Genomic DNA, 21,852 nt, shown 5'->3' with positions numbered 1-21,852 from the left:
TAAAATTCCATTAAACGTTCAAAGCATCTTTTCCTGTAAATATGAATTCAGTAGGTCAGAAAAAAATTAATATGTAAATATCAAGTATTGAGAAGTCTGACAATTAAGAACTTATTCCTTCCTTTAGTTGAAGAAACAATGATCTGATAGAAGATATATCACTGGGAACAGATGACTCAAGCCAACTCTCATATAAAAATGTTCCTGAAACATGAGCCAATACTGATTCTATAGCAGTAAGATGAGAGGACAGGGCAAGACCATTATGAAAACCAGCATAACATTAACGAAGACATGTTGATTTTTATTAGCTGCGCCAACCTCTACCCACAGGAGCTGGAAACCACCAATGGAAAAGGAACAATGTCCTCTAACACTATTTATAGTTCCTGGTGAAGTCAGTAAATGCAAAAATCTGTTACGCTGGGTTATTACAATGTAACATCTGAGACACTTTAAGGAATCTGACATGGCATTAATTACCTTCAATAGTTCAGTGAAGCTGTAAAAATGCTAGTTTCCATCACTTACAAGCTGATGAAGTTACTTGGTTGATGAGGTCAGAAAAGAATCTGCAAACAAGTTCAGCTGTAGTGAAGAACTCCTGCTGCAAAGCAGACTGGTGAGCTGAAAAGCAGAACAGATTTTAAGTCTTTCAGAGCATATGGATGCTGCTAGATACCTGAAAAACTCTATAAATCAATCTCTCAGGTAATTGTAGAAACAGCAGCTTTTCCCATGTACTTCTTATTGTGTACTTCTACAATGGCAAAGACAAGAATCTGAGTGTCCTCTGAGGGTTAAAGGATTATGAAAAATATTATAGAGTAAGCTGGATGTAGGTGAGAAGATAGTGCCAAGCTAACTGGAAGAACTTATACCTGGTTGGGCTTGGAGAGACAATGCATCCTTAAGTTTCATCACTAGCTGCTGTAGTTCTATTTCCTCACTGACTTCCTTCTCATCAGGTGGTATCTGCACTGCAGTGGGAGTAAGAACTGCGTTCCTCATGATGCCACCAAGGGAGTTTTCTGCCAATTCAGGCAGATACAGTTGAGTCTCTTTCGCGTTTTTATGCTGTGCCATAAAAGGTCTGTTGCTCCCCAAAGACACTGACTCCAGTCGGCCTTCAGAGAACATAAAGTCCACTGCAGCAGGTGGCTCTAAAAGTTGCATTCTCTTTGTAGAGTTGGGAGGATTCAAAGATTTCCAGTCTGCACACATTTCAGAAGTAGGCCTTATTTGGGCAGGTTTTAATTCACCCTGCATTCTCCTTTCCATCAGGAGATTTGGATTTCTTGGCATCATATTCTGACAGTGTATCACAGGATGCTCTGATGACTGTAACTTTGTCTACAAAACATAAAAACTACATTGTGAAAACAAGATTTTGATTTGCTGGTAGTACTAACATAGGTAAGAAAATATTTTTTTTTCAATTTCTGGTTATCTAAACCAATTCTTTGAACAAATAAAATATTTTCCTGCAATAAAATAAAACCTTGTGCATGAGTCTGGACACATGTACTTGGCCATAATTTCCACAACTCCAATCTGAAGATGTGATATTCTTTAATGGCATTGAAAAGAGGGGAAAATAATATTCCAAGAGTAATTTTTAAGTAAAATACTTTTAAAATAATTAAGGAAAAAATATATGTGTATGTTAAACACATATCAAACACCTCACACCTTTGAAATTCCAAAATTAAGTTGCTTGTGAGTGCCCCAGTTATACTTGCAGTTTTCTAGAGAAGACAAATACCATCCACTGCATGAACGTTGGGTATGATGTAACTGGCATGCACTGAGCTGACTTCATACACACTGGACACTTAAGTGTATGTGCAGCCAGTCCTGCATGTTGTGGGCAAGCCAGGTTCACAGCATACACACAGCACATACACACAGGATGGGATGGGATGGACTATTGGACTCCATGTGCAAGTGATATAAAGCTGACCAAGTCTGCTCTCAGATGTGTCTGGCTTTTCTCTGTGTTTGACCATCCTTGAAAAACAGTCTAAAAACAGCATCGCAGAAAATGCTACCAAAATGCTGTAGGTGGCAAATAGGAGTACATTCTCTGGGCATTTTTAGAATCTCAGAGATACATTAAATCAACAAAAGTCAAAAACAATTGAAAAGAAACAGACTATTTTATGTCAAATGTTTGTATTACATCCCAGTACAAGGCAGCAATTAGGAATGACAAAAGAGTACTTTCTTTATTCAATGCCAACACAGAATTCTTCTCTGAAGAAAAGACTGCAATGAAGTATCTAACACTACTGATGAAAAACCTTTTCTTACTTCATTGGAATATCCTCTCATTGTTTTAATTGCAGTAGTATCTAAACATCCCAGACATGGATAGCTGCACTAGATACAGAAAGACAAGAGAATAACAAGGAAATCCCTGCTGCAGAGAGCCTATCTGCTTTCCCTGAAGAGAAGTTAAGATGACTGAGCAGACAAGCAGAAGGCTCATGAAATAGCATCAAGAGTGCTGGCCTGCAGGAAAAGTAGTTAGTCTTGAGTAATTGCCCTTCACTGTGAAGATTCCTGATATGTTTATCACTATACCTTTACTTCTTGCTTCAGTTGCTGTAGCTTCATTTGCAGGTTTTCATGGCTTGCTCTCAGGCTCTGGAGCTTTGCCTCTATTTTGCAGCTTTTGTCTTCCTGGCAGTTGTAAAGAAATTGCATTTTGTCCATCCATTTGTTGAACTGCTTCTTCATGTACCTGCCAGGGACACAAGGGTGGGAATTTTGCTGGATCAATCACACACACAGAGAATCACAGAATCACAGAATTATGAGGTTGGAAAAGACACTTAAGATCATCAAATCCAACCATTCCTGTCCTATGCTAAACCATACCCCAACTCTATGCAGACATGGGAAAGAGCAAACACTGTAGCACAAACTTTCTCTTCCTCAGTTCAGGAATTTTTTGTCAGCTTTGGGGTTAGAGCCCAGTATTTCAGGAACTGGGCTGTATTAATGGAATTAGCAAGAACAGGAATGTTCTAGGTGAGGAAAGATGTGAGCTGAGTGGAACTGTAGCCAGGACTGAGACTTGCATCTTGGGGTTTTACCTTTCCCACAAAGGTGGTTGCAAGAGGAAAGACATTATAGCGGTCCCTCTGTCTAGAAGCAAACTTCTTACAGCAACTCTCTGACTGCAAAAGATTCCCATTGTTTCCCTCTGGGCAACAAAGGAATAAAAGCAGCCTCTATCCCTTTGTTCCTTCTTGTTCCTTGTATTCTATGTACCTTGTTTGATGATACTAATAGTTTTTGTAAAGGCCAGTAGTTCTTGAAAAGATACTATGATTTTCACAGTGAGAAGTGTTACCCTTCCATGCACAGCAGAGAAGATTTAGAGATTTCCTACTCAGAGCACAGTATGAAAAAAAAGCCATCCATATCTGTCTAGAATTGGGATTTCTCTAAGAAGTCAGGGTACAAGTACAGTTATGTCTTCTCCACAGCTGAGGTGGAGACAGAAAAGCTTATTCCCACTACAGTAATAAACAAACTGCTTCATATCACACAGTTGAAATAGGGATCTCCCTTCCTTACTTACATCCAGAAGTTCACCTGATGCATTTCCTTTTGGGTATGCATTGGCTGACAGACAAGAATCCCATTAATTCCACTGGAATTATGCAACATTTGTGAATGGGAAAGTAAGTCAGACCATTTAAAATTAATATTACAGGGGTCCCTTATAACAATGGGTTTTTACTGTAAAATGCTGACTACCTTCAACTAGCTCAGAGCCCAGTTCTGTGAACAGGCACAGTGCTAGAAGATGGTCCACAAATAAGAACAAAGAGCTTCCCATGATAAATGCAATTCATCTACCTAGTATATTGTAAGCTCTGGGTCAGAGGATTATACAATGGTTCAGGAGCAGGCTTCCCAGATATCCACTCAACTATTGCTATTGTAAACAAAAGTTAAAGATCTTTGTTGTATCACTTATTTTCATGCTTGAGAACAGAGAATTAGGTAGGGGCACAAACTTACAATGAAACTGCAATAACTTGGCTCTAGTCTTGGAGTGCCCTTGTGTGAATTTGGAACAGCAATTGACTTACTGGAATAAGACAAAGCAGGAACAGAGGGAGCAGAACATACTGAAGGAAATAAAGAGAGTACGTTCGGGATCAAATTCAACATGCCACTGTAATTCAGTGAATTGTTTCTGTGGTCACAGATATGAATCTATCTACAGCATATTCATACAGAACTACAAAAATGAAGGAGGGGAAAGCAAAAATGAAAGAAAAAGGTAAGCATGGTTGCCCATACCAACACACTCCTCACCACCCCAAACAAACGAACTACCCAAGAAATTTGTAGTTTAGGAATTAATATTTTATTGTATCAAAAGTTTGGATATCAGAAGGGATTTCTATGATAATCTAAGTTGTAGAATTTTTACCACTAGTTACTGTATTAAGCCTGTATTGTCTATTTGACTTACAGGGTATTGTTTAGAAAGATAACCCACCTTGATTTAAAAACTGCATAAGAATTATGAAATTTGTTTTGATTAAGCCTTACTATCATAGAATCACAGAATGGTTTGCTTTGGAATGGGACTTCAAAGATCATGTAGTTCCAAGCCCCCTGCCATGGGCCGGGACACCTTCCAGGAGACCAGGTTGCCCAAAGCTCTATCCAACCTGGCCTCAGTATTCAGAGAAAAAATTGAAGAAGTGTGCTATTCTGGTATTTTTATGTGAATGAACATTCTTAACCTTAAAAATTACTTTTAGAAATGCAAACTAACAATTGTAAAAATGTCGATGAAATCAAAAGAAATTGTTTTGCTTTACAATAAATTGATTTTCTCAGTATTTTCCATTTACAATTTTTGTTGCTGAATTTTTATCATTCATCCCCATCTGACAGGAATTTTCTTTAAATCTCAAAATCTCTAAATTATATAAAAACAATTTGTCTTCAAGCTTTTCATTCGAGCAGCATTGCCCACCACACTTCAGTCACTGTACTACTGCATTTACCTACCTGCTCTCATTGTGAATACTTCTGATCGATTCGTGCATTTTTAACACATCTGCTTCAAAAGAGGCTATTGCCTGTAATAAGAAAAAAGTATCTGTTCATAACTTTTAACAGCAATAACATTTCCTTTTCTAAGCTAATTTTGCTATAAGAGGGCAAGATTTGGTCTGTTTTACCGATTTATGAATTATGGCTTTTATTTTTATTAAAGTATTTCTAATGGCTATTAGAATGGTCTGGAAAATTTGCTCAATAGAACAAATTCTTTGTCCTATAACAAATTCTAAGTGCATAAGAATTTGTTTTGCTTTAAATTAGAACAAAAACATTGTGCCCTGGAATCTCTGCAAAATTGAATAGTTTGATTTGGGAACAGTCTCTCCCAAGTGACAGAACTGCTTTGGCACAAGGCGATGGAAGGAGACAGGCTGGATGTAGAAGAGATAAGAGAAACTCATCTTTGTAAGAAAGCAGCAGTTTGGGCCATGCAGAGGACAGTAGCCCAGAAGTCAGGGACACAAACATTTTCCAGGTAAACTGCATTAGAGGCATGGTATAAACTGGGCTGGAATTAGGGCTTCCAGGAAATGATGAGATTAAGAGATGGGTAGCCAGGACCTCTAAAACAATTGGATTCTATTAAAATCTATCACTTGTCTTAAGATCTGCATTGAAATTTAAGCAACATTGAAATAATCTGCAACATAAGATGCTGGAAAACTGTATGATTTAATTCAAATGAAAAAAGAATTCTCAGCCAAAGAAAAAATGAAAAAGCAAGCAATGCTTGTGACAGAACCCACAACAGGGATGCAAGCCCTGTCTCACTGTTTTCTAAAATAACAAATGCCAGCCATTGAAATTATATGCTTAAGCAATGTGTGCCTATAACTTCTGCAAATATGTGCTGGCTGCCTCTATTCCTTCAGCTGGGCAGCAAAGTCCTAAAAGATAGATCTTCCAAAAGGTAGCACAGCAGTAGCAGCCAAAGGAGTGACCTGATAGACACAGGCTAGTTCTTGGTTACTGCACCCTTGGCTTCTGGGAAGAGCAAGACAAGTGGATGACACAAAATGGTTTGAACACAACCCAGTGTTCCCTATATTCCAAGTATGTTCAGAGCTACCGACCTCTCAAATAAATATAGAAGAAAACTGCTATGTACATATATTTATTTCAACTGTCCTACCCACTCCTCTAGCAGTGTTTCTATGCCGGGAACCTGGAAATGGATTAGTGGAGAGCTTTTATGTGTGAGCTATTTTAGTTGGAGTGGACACTACTCTGAGTTTCTCCTTAAGAAGGGCCCATTCTATCCTCTTGCTATTGCCATGGTGACAAAAATGCCCTAAGCTTAATAAGAATTAAGGTGTCCTTCCCTGACATTTGCTTGCAGTAAGAGGACATGATGGCATTTTTTGTTGTCAGAATAGAGAAAGGACTCCATTCTTAGCTAGTTTTATAATGTGCTGCTCTAAGACAACTTGGGGAAAAAAAAAGTAACAGAACAAATGTTATTAAAAATGCTTCTGAAGTCATGGAAGTCAAGGAGTTAGTCATTAATCTTGGGAGGGTATCTGATTTAAGCCTCACTATGTCTTCAGATTACACATTTTTTCCCCAAGTGAGAAATTAACAGAAAGGTGATTCTACCCATTAAATTTCTTTTTCATTGGTAATTTGAGGACTATTAGATAGTTAACTTGGTAGGTTTTCTTCATAGCTTCATGTTTTGCTCACCTGAGCTTTTTTGTTGCCTTGCTCTGGTGTCTTGCTGATATTCTCGCTCCTCTGCTTTACAGTTCTATTTTCAGATACAAAATTGGGTGAATCCAAGACAGGTCTGTTCACTGGGAAAGACAGGTTTTCAGGGTTGGGTGGTGGTGAAGCACTGAGTTCTGCAGGAGGGCTATTTATCAACAGACAAATAGTGAGTAGAGAAAGGATAAAGCCTTATATGGTTTTGATATCCAGAAAGATTGAAATAAAACTACTCCATTGTGCTGTGCTATTTACTAAGCAAGAAACATGGTTTAGCTATGCCTGCTAGCATATTTTCAGTGAAAGAATGAAATTTGTGCAAGAAATTTGACTCATTCAACAGAATCTCAACAACAGGTTCTTCCCACAGAGTGCAACTTGCTGCTTCTCTTTTTTGCTTCCTTAACCAAGAGCTAAATATATTGAGAAATTCAACTACAAATCACTCTACCCAAACATTAGGTAAGCAAAACCTCGTAGAATTACAGATTGCTCACAGAAAGATTAAATGACATCATTGAAAATTAGTATTTTTATTGCTGAATACCAATGGGGAAACATTAGCAATGGGAAATGTTTTGCATTTCAACACATTCCAAACAAACACTGAAATAATATTCTCTGTGAGCATCACTGATCATCCATTGGTCTTACTGTATATAAAACATTTATTTCTAATAGCAATGTACTTCACAGAATCACAAGGTTGGAAAAGACCTTTAAGATCATCAAGTCCAACTGTTCCCATCCTATGCTACTTACCTAGCAGTGTAGCACAATCAAGATTTATAAACAGATTTTTCTCCTCCTTCACACCAGGATGAAATTATTTAAAGAGAAGTGACCATTTTTTCCCTATTTCAGCCTCAGTGGAGCTTCATTTGGAGAACATGTCGGATGGAAGAGAGTTGCTAAGTCTTTACAAAGCTAGAAAGGAATCAGACCCTCCGTACATTGGTAGTGCTTATCTTGTATGATCATTCCCTTCAGTTTCTACACATTAATATCAGCCAAAATCTCAGAGCAAGGGAAGAGAAACTATAGGAAAACCACAACACAACCTCCAATGCTCATTATTAACCACTGTGATCAGTGGAAATACAGTAATGAATTTACACATTAACTAAATCCAAACAAACCAAATCTGACCTGAAAAAACAGGAATGGTGAGATCATCTACGCTCTATTGTAAGTAACCCCACAGGACTGCAGTTCAGTGGGTCTTGGGTAGAATGCCTGTCAGTGAAGGCACTGTGGGTCACATGTGGAAAGTATTCATAGTTAATTTCCAATGACTTTGTCACAAAGGATGTACCTAAAATGCCACGAAATTGTGACAGGTACTAAATATTTGCAATGCTTGACCCTAGACTGAGCATAAGAAATGACATGGAGAGAAAGAGATGACATAAGGAAGGAGGGAAGGAAGACACAAGCATATTTTATTTTATAAGACAACTGGTCATTAGATTGTCAGCATGGTAATAATGGTTATGCTACAGAACAATGTGCAGCAACTTCCCATTTATGCTTTCCCTTTTAAATGGAAAATCATGACATAGTGTCTGTCATAACAAAATCACTTACTCAAAGGACGTAATCAAGCAATATCCCACAGCCTGACATATTATTCAGAGATTATAAACTCATTGGAAACAGAAACTCACAAAGTCTTCTTGTGAATAGGGAAGTGCCTCTCCTCCACTATCTCCAGACCCCTCCTTCTTTGAGCCTCCTTTCTCCTGCAGCGCGCTTGAAACAGGTTGTTCCTGACAGTGCAGAGAAAGTGCTTTGCATTCGCCTTTGCTGACATCTATTGGAATAAGGGATAATAAAGAATGGAGTGAATTTTCAAACAGATGCTGCCCAGAAGTAGGCACATTTCAAGGCAAGACATATGAAAAAAAAGGTCCCTCCTCTTCAACAGTCGAAGAGGCTCATGGCTGCCATCTGAGCCCTAGAGGGGAGCTGAGGTAGATGCAGAGCCACAGACAAGATTTGCTCCAATTCTGTAAGCAAAACAGTCTGCCTGGTCCAAATTCGGGCAGCCTGGAAATGCCTAACACAGGATTTTGATACTACAATGATTAGGCTCACAGTCAGATACTAGTCAGATAATTTTGCCTGACTAGCATCATCATTTCCCTCTTGATCAATGGAAAGAAGTACTTTTATATTTGTATGAAGCATGAATACATTCAGCCTTCTCTGCCTTGTGTCCTCCTCTTGCACAAAACAGTAAACACATTTCCACTTGTCACAGCAGTGCCAGGCTCAGGCAAAACAACTAAGCTCAGTAGCTGTGTTACAGGAGGACACAAACCAATTCTGCCCCAGGAAGGGACTGCTGCAGAGCACGGGGTGAACCCTGACAGACTGGAAAGGAAAACACCTAGAAAACATACAGCAAGTCTCCTAGTCATTTCTCAACGTGGTAATAACATTACCACAAGGTGTCAGCACGGAAAGAAAGAGCAGTGCTGGTATTTCAAATCCCCACTCGACAGAATACTCCCTGATAAAGACAATGTGAAAACTTACCCAGCCAAGCACTCGCTAAGAGTGGTAGCTATGGGAAAAGTGGCTTACTACTGATTCGTTTGTCCCACACAAAGGGTATAAAAATGGTATATCTCTCATGGTAAATAGCTTATCTTTTTAATGTTGGTATAGAGTGTGGCCATGAAAGTTAATATTTCCAAGGTTTATGTTAGAGTAGGGCTTCATAAAGAAAACCTAAGTTCAGTGATCCAATTGCAATATTGCAGCAACAGTGTGGGAAAGTTCAGTGTTGGACAGTATAAGAGAGGGAGGGGACTTCATTTTAAAACAAACTGGTTTCGCTCACCCATACTTTCTCACAAGCACTAACATAAATGTGTTCATGTAGCCTTTTCAGCATTCACACACCTGTGTGTATGTATACACATGGCATGGCCATGATGACTTACAGCAGTATGGAGGACGAGAGATACCAGTTCTGAAGCCTTCTGGGTTCCTCTTTAGTGTGACCAGGTGCTGGTTTTTGGATGTGCCTTTAGCTCCTTTAGGAGCTGGAAGTGATTATGATCTTTTGTCTCATTATTTGAGTGTCTTATAGGAATACATCTTGTGATGCCATCTTCAAATGCCTTTTGTTTCCCTGATTTTATTGTCCTGAGAAGCTGTGTGTGGAAGTGCTGTGACCTTGCTGACCAGCTATACTAGTTTGCATAATTTTTTACTTTGTAATATCCCTCTGGCCCTCCCTCCTGATGCTTCCACATCCACATGCTCCCAATTCACTCTCCATTCACACTGATTTTAATTTTTCTGTTAAAAATTTCTGCATGAAGAGATCAGCTGCCACTTGATTCTCCTACTTTTGCATAGATGGAGGATGAGAAAGAATATTTGGAGGAATAAACACGTTATTTTTAATGCAGATATTAAACATACAGATACAGTTTCTCACAGTGTTACCAATAGGATTTGGTTTTCAGAAAGCAAGCAATGAATTATCCCAGAGTTTAGTGTTTCCCCAGACAAAGGGTGACTGCAAGAACAGTGTAACTGACATTCCTTAGTTTTGTTGCAGGCACTGGCTACCCAGATATCCTTTGCATTAAGTGCAGGGTTTCAGGAAGGAGACCATGAAGTAGAGCTTACTAGGGAAACTTTCATGGGTGCTTTATACCTCGTTTACTGGAACAGAAGATACTGTTGTACAGTTCTATGAACAAAAACCCCCCAAAACAACCAACCCTGTCTGCTCCTGTGTACAAGATCTGGAATCTGCTGCTTAAAGGTGTAACTGATCTTTCAAACAGAAATTCCCATTGTTGAACTTCACCACTAGTGTGATGAAAGCACAAGTTGCCCCTGCAATGGAGCTCAAGCAGGTAAGCTTACTGCTTAGGTAACATGATGCCTCTTTGTACTCCTTCCCCAAGTGACAGAGACAAGCGAGTCCAAAAGGTTTACAGTAAAGTGGAAAAGTTCTGTAATAAAGGAAATGTTGCGCAGGAGATTGTTCAGCTTTAGGATGAATTAATTTCTGGATGAGTCTTTATTGGGATTGGGAGGAAGGAGTGCTGGGACACAGGTTTTAGGTTGATCAGCAAACGTCAAATTTGCAATAAAACTCCTTGGGAAGAGGACTTGCACTATGACATTTCATGCCCCTATTCAGTTATTTCAGCACAAACCAGTCCTTCAAAAGTTAGAATCTTCGTTTTTCTCTTTCCCTGACTCACTGTTCCCAGATAAATAATGCTAGTATGTCATGGCCATTATGGCTAATACACATGTAATTTCATAATCAACATACTTGAAGAGTCTCCTGCCTACATGAAGAACCTGAACAGGGAAATTAATCAGTATAATGGGACACTTACCTGCACACAGTGTTCCACAACAGGATGTGACCTCTTATGTGGTTTGCTGAGATGGCCAATGAAAAAGCAAACTTGGCAAAGGTCAAAATTGAAGCACTTAAGACAGCGATACCTGTGAGAAAAACCAGAAGGATTAAGTTACTTCCCCATAAGTAAGCAGTTGGTCTAAGTGAGCTTGATTACTGGGAAATCCAGATCCCTGGGTTCTGAAATGCACAGAAACACCTTTGTTAGAATAATGACTTTCCTCAGCAATTCTCTGAATGCCAAGAGTTATTTTGTCCAAATGACAGAGAACTGTTCTCCAGAGTATTAATGATTTGGATATTATTTATTTACTGCATTGAAATTCAGTCCAAGCAAGAAACAGTTGTTCTAGTACCATTTTTGTAAATGCAGTTACATCTTCATATGCTTCCTATCCACCAAGTTATCTTTATTTGCTGTTCTCATGAAAATATTATATCATTGCATTATTGATGTAGAATTTCTAACTTTGCTAAGTCTAAAATGCAAGAAACTAAACTTGCAGGCTTACTATTAGTGAGAAGATAGTAAGGGTAAAATGCTTTTCTGAGCGTTCTGGTCAGTAGACAGCAGATAGTATTCTTTTTATACCATTATGCCATTTAATACCATTTCTTCCATGAAGAAGATGCTAGGGTGGATAACTTAACTAGCCAGTTAATACACCTGGTTATGGGACAAAGAACTAAGATACACAGGTTTAATTGGCTTTTCCACCAAACTGCCAGTTCACTTTCAGTAGGTCTCCATTATCATGTCTGTGCTAGTGAACTAAAAAGAAACAGGATGTAGGCTTGAGCATCAGCCTGTGACAGTTCTCTCCTTCCCTATCTTACTTGTTAAATAAGATTCTACCTGAAGTTTGTTGTTTAATACAGCAGTAGGGTATGCAGCCTGCTTAATACAGCCTGTAGTGTATGCAAACAATTGATGCTATAGAATACAGTAATTACTGACACACCTGAGGCCTGTAATAGGGAAAACTTTGCAGACTCTACATCTAGCTTGGTGAGAAACCATTTCTGTGACTGACAACCTGTAACATGTAGGTAGCCACAAGAGAACAGCAGGCTCTGATCCCAGCCAAGACAGGAATTTTTCTTCAACAATTGCTGAATTCAGAACCTGAAAAAAATATGTCTCAAGTTTAGCTGTTTACTTGAAGAGAACTGGAGTCTCATTTATGCTTCCTAATAAAAACTTTGATATGGGACTCTGCTAGCATAGATTTTCCATTCATGTAAGAAGTTACTGGGTTCCAAAGGTTTTGAGTCTTCAGTAGTATCTCACTGAGCATCTTTTGTATAGATATAAATCCTCCTATACTGTGAGACTGTCAAACAGTCTTCCTTCTTAGAAGTACATATTGGTGGATGTTATATGGTGGTACACTAGCAATTTTAATCAACCAGCAACATTCAAAGTCAATTTCCAGGACATCAGAATTTCACTCACCCCATGGAAACAGCTGCGTGTTGCAATTTCCACACAAGATAGAGGACAGCTTTCTCCCACAATGGCTGGGATCTGCATCAAGAAGAAAAGCTCGAAAACACCTCAATAAAAACCAGATGTTCCTGTCATGCTCTGCTGAGATGGTGACAGCACACAGATGGTGAAGCTTCTATAGAAATACCATTTTACATACTGTTCTGAAGAAAACCCGTTCATATTCATACCACCAGTATGCAATTTCATAGTTCAGTATGTGTCAGAATGATTTGCTTCCAGCTCACTTACTGAAATAGAACAACATACTACGTTGCGATACTAGAATACCAAAGGACTCGACGTGGAGCCTCAGGGGTCATTTTCAGATCCCATTTTCAGCACTAGTTCAGCTGGAAATACCTGCATGCCAAGGTACTTTCCTGCAACTGCAAGCTGTTCTAGTGAGTACAGACATCTGAAGTTTTGGGTGTCCATAGCAAAAGCTGTATGCAGCCATTCCCAGGACCTGTAAGTTCCGGCAAAATCAATACGTGGAGACACTGATGTGAGTGGTTACTCTGAGAAAAGCTATAAAATGTAATTCTTTTATCTACTTTGCATCGTAGTTCCCTATGTCCACAGAACGCCCTACCGACTTTAGTCATATAATGTAATCAAACATCAAATGTATCAAACATGTATTTTTTTCTCCTATATGCATTCCTAATATGTAGCAACACCGAAGTGTCATTACCTGATTTAAGTCTGTTAGTAGGCTTCTCAGGGCACTACGGGTAATTGAGGTCACCTTCCCATCAGGGACAGCATAAAACTGGAAGAAAGCTGAAAACAACCAGAAGAAAGAAACTGGAATCCTGTCAGAGGCTGAAGTGTCTTCTAGCTTCTTATTCTCAAACAATCTACATGATCATTGCAGCCTACCAAATAAACACCTCAAGAATGTTCCCCATTATTGTCTATCCAACAGGTATTCTGTGACTGCTGTGACAATACTTTCTTCCTACAGGCATGGAAGAGAGAAGGAAAGCAAGGAAATTATGGCAATTCCCTATTTCTGGCAGTTAAGACGCATAAGGATATAAGAAATTTTTAAAAACATATTTATACAAGATATGTCCTATTTAATATGGGAATTGTTAATTCCAAATTGTAATTTGGAAGGAAATACACAGTATGTAATAGGGGGATATGAGGCCAATATGCTACACATGGTCCATTTGTTCTCCATTTTGAGCTTTTAATTCAGGCAGAAATCGTTGTGCTGCACACTGCACTGGGCTACCTTTATCTGTTTTTTATATTTGCTTAAGCCTAACATTACAATGGCTTTAAAAGCTTCCTGGATGAAATATATAAAATAGTTATCCAACAAAATTTAAAACTGGGGATTTTCTGGTCTTTTCTGTTAGGTAGCTAGAGCTTGGCCTTCATTTTTAGGCTCTACTTATCTTAAACTGTTGTATGGCTTGTCCTGAGATGCTTTATGCAAACTGATGGAAAAGTACTCTTCTGCATCAGCCCTCTCCACAACTAAGCAGTCAATATAATTATATACTTTTATATAATTTTTATATAATTATATACTTTTTACATTGCAGAACTGTATTCTCTTTTAAAGGAAAAAAAATTACAATGGACATTTTTCTCAATGCTCAGTATTTTAAGCAGTGTATAAAATCATACATTTCCCACCTCTGTATTTAGCCAGTAGAGTGTCCCCAGAAAGGGCAATCAGGGCAGCGGCAGCAGGTCTAGTTTTGATATAACCTGTTCCTGACCTAGGAAAATAAAATAAGTTACACTACAGTCACCAAGAATGTAAAAACTGAAACCTCTAAAGAAAAAAATAAATTACTATGTTGGAAGACAACTTCAAAAGTCATATCCTTTTATATGTATATAGGTAATGTCTCATTGTAGTGATATTTTATGTCTAGGATTCTTTGTCATTCAACATAACTATGGAGTTAACAGCTCAAGACACCATAAAAACCAAAATGACTGCATCTCCTTTACTTGTATTCTGACTAAAATATAATGTTACATTTACAATACATGTCCTAAAAATACGGAAGAGAAAGTGTTATTACAATCTAGTTTTTGCACTATATCATCAGACAGCTTCACTATGGCCCCAGATCTGTACTGAGCTCCTCTTGGACAGATTCCCTTTAATTTCACTGCAACTTGATTTAACCAAAAGGATATACGTAGGAGGATGACTTTAGTTTTGACTGTTAGATCACGAAGAATGTAACTTTATTTAGAACCCAAGTTTGCAACATAGGTCCCTAATGAAAAAAATGTTTATTTATGTAAAAACAAAGCACACATGGATTGGAAACCATAAATCATGAAATCTTGGAATTCTATATTCAAAATACCCCATTTGCAAAGCACTATTGCACTTTAGAATATCATTACATAAAGCTATCTTCAAGAATCTTGAGACAAATTGCATTTTTACAGGGCACACTGCATAAAGCTGCAATCCAGTCTCTAAAGTATGAGCTGTATGGAAAATTCTTGGTCAAAAGTTTCTAGATTTTGAATTTATATATTTAGATTTTCCAGAACTTTCATAGAAAAAAAGGCCCAAGATTAAATTTATAGTATCAAAACCTTTATAATGGCTTATGTAAACTTACTAAGTAAGCTACTACATAAACATGGAAAAGCCCTTTTGTGCTCTTGCCATGAAATACTTTCCTAAGTTGATAGTGGAGCACAGCATTTTATAGAGAAAACATTATTAGAAGAAAATTATAAGAACCTTTTTCTATCCTATATACATGGCAAGAAACTTGTAAAAAAACAGGAAATGGTACACTGTCCTAAGAAAAGAGAAACAAAACCAACAGTCCTGTTAAGAAGGTTCTTCTAAATTACTTCCCTACAGTACATACACAATTACAAAACACTCCTGATGTTTCTAGCCTTGTTTTGTAATGCATCGATTTGTTCTTCGCTTTAATTGTTGGGATTTTTTTAAGTAGAAAATAATTCATAACACGGGACCTTAAGCAGTAGTGATCATGTTAACTGTGACTCAAGAAAAGTCCTGCAGACCACTTATATCTCACTCACTTTCAATAAAAACTTATTTCTGATGTAGAAGGGAATTAATTTCACCTGTGGTGAATGAATTCTAGAATGAATTTAAACCTGACACAATCACAAACCAGTCCTACCTTTAGCAAATTAATTCATTATTTGCAAACTACACTTGGCAAATGTACACTCAGCGAGCTGCTTCCTTACTATAACACAGAAACTTTTTGCTGTTCACAGAAGCCAGCTGATCAGCTTAGTTATGACACAGTAATTTTGTTTCATAATTAGTTGATGAACATTTTAAGTTGAAGAAAAATTAATAATGAACAATGACTGGCAAATTCTTGACCTGTGCCTGGTCATTCAAAGGCAAATACTGATTCTTTTTCAGGAGTATCTTGGTAGCCAAAGAAGAGCTACTCTCCAAAGCTGTCTGCAGAAAAAGTTAGCATGGACTGGAGACATCTAGACTTACAGATAATTTTGGAAACATTTCACCACTGTTCCTCTGATAAAGTTTTATGCCTCATATTCCTATAGCTGAACTCCTCCCATTGTGGTATTGAGGAAAATACTATCAAAATGGGAGAGTTTCATACATAAATGGTAGAAACATATGGTTTCATACAGAGCAGTAGAAACAGACTTGGTCTAGCAGTACTCCACAATAGATCTACATCTACGCTTCCTCTCACCTGTCGTACATGGCAGCTAACAGGCTTAACGTGAACTCAGCAGCTCTTGGATCTACCTGGCCTGGCTTTTCTAATCTTGCCCTTTGGAACAGTTCTGTCAGCATTCTGGAGATCTGCTGCACTTTCAGAGAAATCTGTTTTTCCTTCTGGCTCTGTTCACTTGATAGCATGTGTTGAATCAGAGAAACATCAATCAAATCCACTGTGAAAAAATTAAAGGAGAAATGAATGAGGATCCCTGCCTTTTCATGAATGGAAGCCCAGGATTTTTTTAATTAGAAGTGTCTAGCTGAGACAAGTCTGTAAAATGAATTCTAAAACATCATGCAGCATAAAAAGGAAGTAATCTGGGAAAGATCTTCCTGAGTTTATGGATGTAGCAAAACTTGTGAGGCTACAAAGATAGAACAGCTCAACTAAAAGTCCCTAGATGTGATTTGGGGATAGATAAGAAGGGAAGGAAAATTACATGATTAACTGCATCCAAATTACAGATCTCATTTTCACTCTAGGTATACTCAGCACTATTCAGTATTTCAAATTAAAGCTCACCTGGGACTGTAGAAACAATTTGTAGGCTTTCTCCTCATACATAAATACAAAGATAAGAGGGTGCTAAGGCCAAGAAAGGGGCAGACAGGCTATGTTATAAACGTGGCATGGAATAACTAGTATCTGGTGGGAAGAGAGATATGACTTCTTAATGGTTACATTCAGTACTGCAGAGGAATAATCAATTAGAATTAACAACAGAAGAGAAAGACTAGTAGACTGAAGGTTTGTAGATTGCTGAAGAAGCAGAGAATTTAAAGGGTAACATGTATGGTCTTTCCAGTGGAAATAGGAAAATACCAGCACAGACGCTGGTGAATCGCAATCTGGAAACCCATTTGCAATTCTGGTCACCAGTGCTCAAGGAAGACCAGCGCAACTGGGGTGAATTGGTTCTTCCATGCTGTGACACATAGTAATAGGCAGATTTACCATATCAAGGCACAGATGAAACTAAACTTGTTCATAGAAGAGCATGCCCAAGTGAATAAATATGGCCAAGGCCAACAAATTAGTCATCTTTTCTGTGCTACCATGAAGCCTTCACTTGTAATGCTAAGCATTTTCAGAAACAGACTGTTTCAGATGAAAAAGTCGAGATTTCCATCCATTTTAGCTCAATATGGAATTTACAGTAATTTCAAAGTGAGCTAGGTGACCAGGGCTTTGTTCCATAATACTTTGCTTGTACAGAATACTCACTCACTTCAAAGACAGGGAGAATGAGTGCTATCCAGGGGTTTCCTGCTCTATCATATCTTTTTTTGTTCTCATCAATACTTAGAGAATTAATAATCCCTGCCAATGCATTTTTGATGATACACAATTACTTCCAATAAATTAGTTCCTAATAAACACATGAAAATTTGACATTTAATGAGAATAACAACATACAGATAAAGAATCATAATTGCCAGTGATGTCTACACAGCAGTGCTTCAGAATGTAATAATAAATTTATTCTCCCATGCCTTTAAAAGTTTACTAATGTATTTCCACTGGCACTCAAAAGAGGGAAAAAAAATCAATTTGTATATGAAGTACTATCTAGCTCTTAAGTGTTCATAATGCATTCTGCTATTCTTATGTCAAAAATGAGAGAGCAAAGTAGCATAATAACTCATGGTGACAGCAACACAATTTTGTTACAGATTCTTCTCCCTGTCAAAGCACAGGACTCGCTTCATTTACTAACATTGGCACCGACTTTGTACTGAGCGTAGTTTTAGGGCTGTTCTGTAGACGGAGCTCTGAACATCACTGAAAGCCTCTGTGAAAGAAAACAAACATTACAATTGAGTGGTTCATTTAAAAAAAACCCACAAAACAAAAAACCCAAAACAACCTGTTTAATTAAAAATGAAAACAACCAAATTTGGACTTTATCAAAACCCACAATACTTTGAAGGAAATAAAGAAAAATTTCTTTTTTTCCCAATAGTATTGTGGGGAAAATGGTCACCTTATGACCAGTGACACGAGTCTTAAGAATAGTATGTAACAGAAAGTGCACCTGCTTCTTTGGGAATCAAGGGTATGCACTGGGCCTACTTTTAGCCAAGATCATAATGAAATGTATTCTGGCAAAAGCTTCTCGATCAGAGATGCTCTTCTACATGGAACAGTTTGTCAGCCTGCGCAGCAGAGTTATTGTTTTGGATGCATATCGCTTCACGCATCAAACATTTTCTGTGAAGACCAACCTCTGGAAGTCCCTCAGAAGTAATTTACTGGAGCAAATGGCTTTTGATATCTCTTCTTAGTAATCCCACTCAACTAAATCCCATATCCACACATGATTTCAGCTCATTCCTTTGACATCAATAAAGGATGTTTTCCAGAGTGGTAGGTCTGAACATGACCTATATCTGATACTTTACACACATACCTAGAACTTCAGGTAAAAAAAAAACAAAACCCTAAACCAAACAAAACCCAAACTTGTTCACAGTAGCTTTAGAAACTAGAAAGGAATGAAGGAATGAAAGGAATTTAGCAGTTCTCCTGTCTCCAGAGACTCTTTCTGTCTGTACTTCAGAGAGGAAGAATGACTCACAGTTGATTAAGATCAAAGCTAAGCAAGAAATATCTGAAACTGAATAGAAATAACTCATGAAACTCTCTACCTGTTTAGTCTGGAAATGAGCCAGTCTGTGCAATGGTTTCCCACAAATGTACCGGACTAATGTTAATAGTCAGCAAATTACGGGCTCTGCTGGTTCCCAGATGCTGCCTAAGATATAGAAATAAGCCAATATCTGCTATACCATCTGTTTAGTCCTGCTCTTGTCATCCTATGTTTTGTGATATTATTTGGAGATGTAGTGTAGCATGTCATACAATGTGAAGAAATAGTTTTGACTTCCATGCATCATCAGTTCTCTTTCTTCAGCAAACCGATCCAAACCTCTTTTGAAAGTAACAGAAACTCCCACAGTTTTCAGTAGGCTATGGATTAAATTCCAAATGCTTATTTTCGAATACCAATGTTAGAAACATACACATGATCCAACTCAAAACACCTTCCATGTGCAAGATGACTTTGTAAGTGGAGGGAATCTGTTTTAGTAGCCATCTGCTACTCCCTTCAAGTCCATTCTTACAGACAAAATATGGCGTCAAAGTAGGACATTCTGTGCCTGTCAAGACATAGTTCCTGAATTAAGTTGCAATAGCTTACAAGTAAAACAGCAGAAAAAGAAAAAAAAAAGCTCAAATAAAATGCAAACTATTTTAGGGTTATTATTTATGAGGGTCTATTTGGGGGATGGAGCTTCCCCTTCAGACAGAAAACCAGGAAGTCATCATTCTGCAGTGGGTCAAATCTCACCTCAACACTCATAAATGCCCTTTGTTGAGAAGCTGACAAAGGAATTCCTACACATCCAGGAAAGTACACTGTTTCCTGACATCTCCAGCAGGTTACCTGCTAGTTCTGCATTTTGCACCACTTGGTATGTAGCAGACAAAGTATCTGCTAAGATCTTGCACTCAAAAAGGGAGTGTATGGCCATCCTTCATGTCTATTCTAAATTACAAGAAAAAAATTATCCTATATTATAAATTAGGAAACACGGCCCCTGTGTGCCTGACCTCCCATGAGCCAACATGATAATGGCAGGAAAGGTGCCAGGACAGATCCAAAAGTAAAGGTAGGACAGTATAGCTGTGTAATTTGTCATTTATCTGTTATGGCACAAAGATTCTGAAAGTGGCATGACTTCACTAGAATTCATTAGCTTCTGTTCAAACAGACACAGAAGTGTCTCTTGAGAAAAGCTGGGGGGGGGGGGAATGAGAAAAATCCTTACCCTGCAAGTCTGGATCCATTTGAAATGAACAGATGGCATTAGGCATTCTATAACGAAACAAATGAAAGTGTAAAACCACACATTCTAGACTGAGACATATCGAACCATTCAAATCAAACTTTTTAATCTGAACAATTTACTGGATGCATTTCAGAGATGAATTAAACAGAATCGCATAAAACAACATAGTTTTGGTACCAATTGCAGAGAAACTCCAGGAAATATCATGCTCTTTGCTCATGATAAAGCCGGAGTAACTCTAGTAACTCCAAAACCATATCACAGTGAAACCAGTCCCCAAACCAGTTTCCAGTACATGAAATGGGACATTTCACTATTGAAGAGTCTGGTGTTTACATACAGAATTACTACAGAGCCCACAGGGTATAATTCCAGGTCAGAGTGGGCATACTTTTACACTAGACTCTTTCCAAAATCCATTGATTGCAATTGCTCACAGGCTTATTTTCTGAACTTGTCAAACTGAACTAACATTTTCAGCTGGGCTGGTATTATTTATTTTTCAGCTGAGAAGGGAAAGAAGCAGCATAACCATGAATCTACTTCTATAAACAACCCTGAAAGCAAATGTAATTATGTCCTTGATAATAATAGAAACTGAATGTCTCCCCTCAGGATTTATTTCATTAGTGCTCTAATTTACATTATATTTTTAAACATAAAAATATAAATATGAATTCAGTATAGTAACTATCTTTCAGTTAACCACAGAATCATAGAATGGCATGGGTTGGAAAGGACCCCAAGGATCATAGAGCTCCAACCCCCCTGCCACAGGCAGGGCCACCAACCTCAGGCCTGGATCTACACAAGGTCGCCCAGGGCCCCATCCAACCTGGCCTGGAACACTTCCAGGGACAGGGCATCCACTACTTCTCTGGGCAGCCTGTTCCAGCACCTCACCACTCTTTCTGTAAAATCTTCCCCCTAATATCTAATCTAAACCTTCCTTCAGTTTTAATCCATTCCCCCTTGTCCTGCCATTGTCTATCCTTTTAAAAAGTTGAATCTTCTCCTGCCTATAAGCTCCCTTCAGGTACTGGAAGGCTGTAATGAGGTCCCCTCCGTGGCCTTCTCTTCTCCAGGCTGAACAAGCCCAGCTCCCTCAGCCTCTCTTCGTAGGGCAGGTGCTCCAGCCCTCTAATCATCTTCGTGTCCTCCTCTGAACCCTCTCCAACAGTTCCACATCTTTCTTGTATTGGGGGCCCCAGATCTGGACACAGTACAACAGATCGGGCCTCACGAGGGCAGAGTAGAGAGGGACAATCACCTCCCTGCCCCTGCTGGCCACCCCTCTTCTAATGGAGCCCAGGATACCATTGGCCTTGCGAGCTGCAAGAGCACACTGCTGGCTCATGTTAAGTTTCTCATCCACCACAACCCCCAAGTCCTTCTCAGCAGGGCTACTCTCAAGAAGCTCTTCTCCCAGTCTGTATCTGTGTCTGGGATTCTTCCGGCCCAAGTGCAACACCTGACACTCGGCAGTGTTGAACCTCATTAGGTTTACCCAGGCCCATCGTTCCAGCCTGTCAAGATCCCTCTGGATGGCTTCCTTTCCTT

General features: G+C 38.6%; 1 protein-coding gene across 1 annotated transcript; it reads right to left on the bottom strand.

The window, feature by feature from the left end:
* Window positions 1-516: 516 nt before the first annotated feature.
* DYTN (dystrotelin) lies at window positions 517-20,332 on the bottom strand. The gene is made up of 14 exons (XM_084265466.1): window positions 20,272-20,332; window positions 18,156-18,230; window positions 16,409-16,610; window positions 14,352-14,437; window positions 13,393-13,481; window positions 12,663-12,734; window positions 12,169-12,332; window positions 11,181-11,292; window positions 8,472-8,617; window positions 6,784-6,952; window positions 5,047-5,117; window positions 2,587-2,746; window positions 882-1,353; window positions 517-627 (listed from the first exon to the last, which is right to left on the bottom strand). Exons 1-14 carry the CDS (start codon window positions 20,315-20,317, stop codon window positions 524-526), a joined length of 1,968 nt encoding a protein of 655 aa, XP_084121592.1. The 5' UTR covers window positions 20,318-20,332; the 3' UTR covers window positions 517-523.
* Between the last annotated feature and the right edge of the window lie 1,520 nt (window positions 20,333-21,852).

The sequence above is a fragment of the Gallinula chloropus genome (genome assembly GCF_964237585.1).
Source record: "Gallinula chloropus genome assembly, chromosome: 5".
Classification (NCBI taxonomy): domain Eukaryota; kingdom Metazoa; phylum Chordata; class Aves; order Gruiformes; family Rallidae; genus Gallinula; species Gallinula chloropus.
Note: the sequence above shows the minus strand (reverse complement) of the source record. Positions and strands in the feature narration are given on the sequence as shown.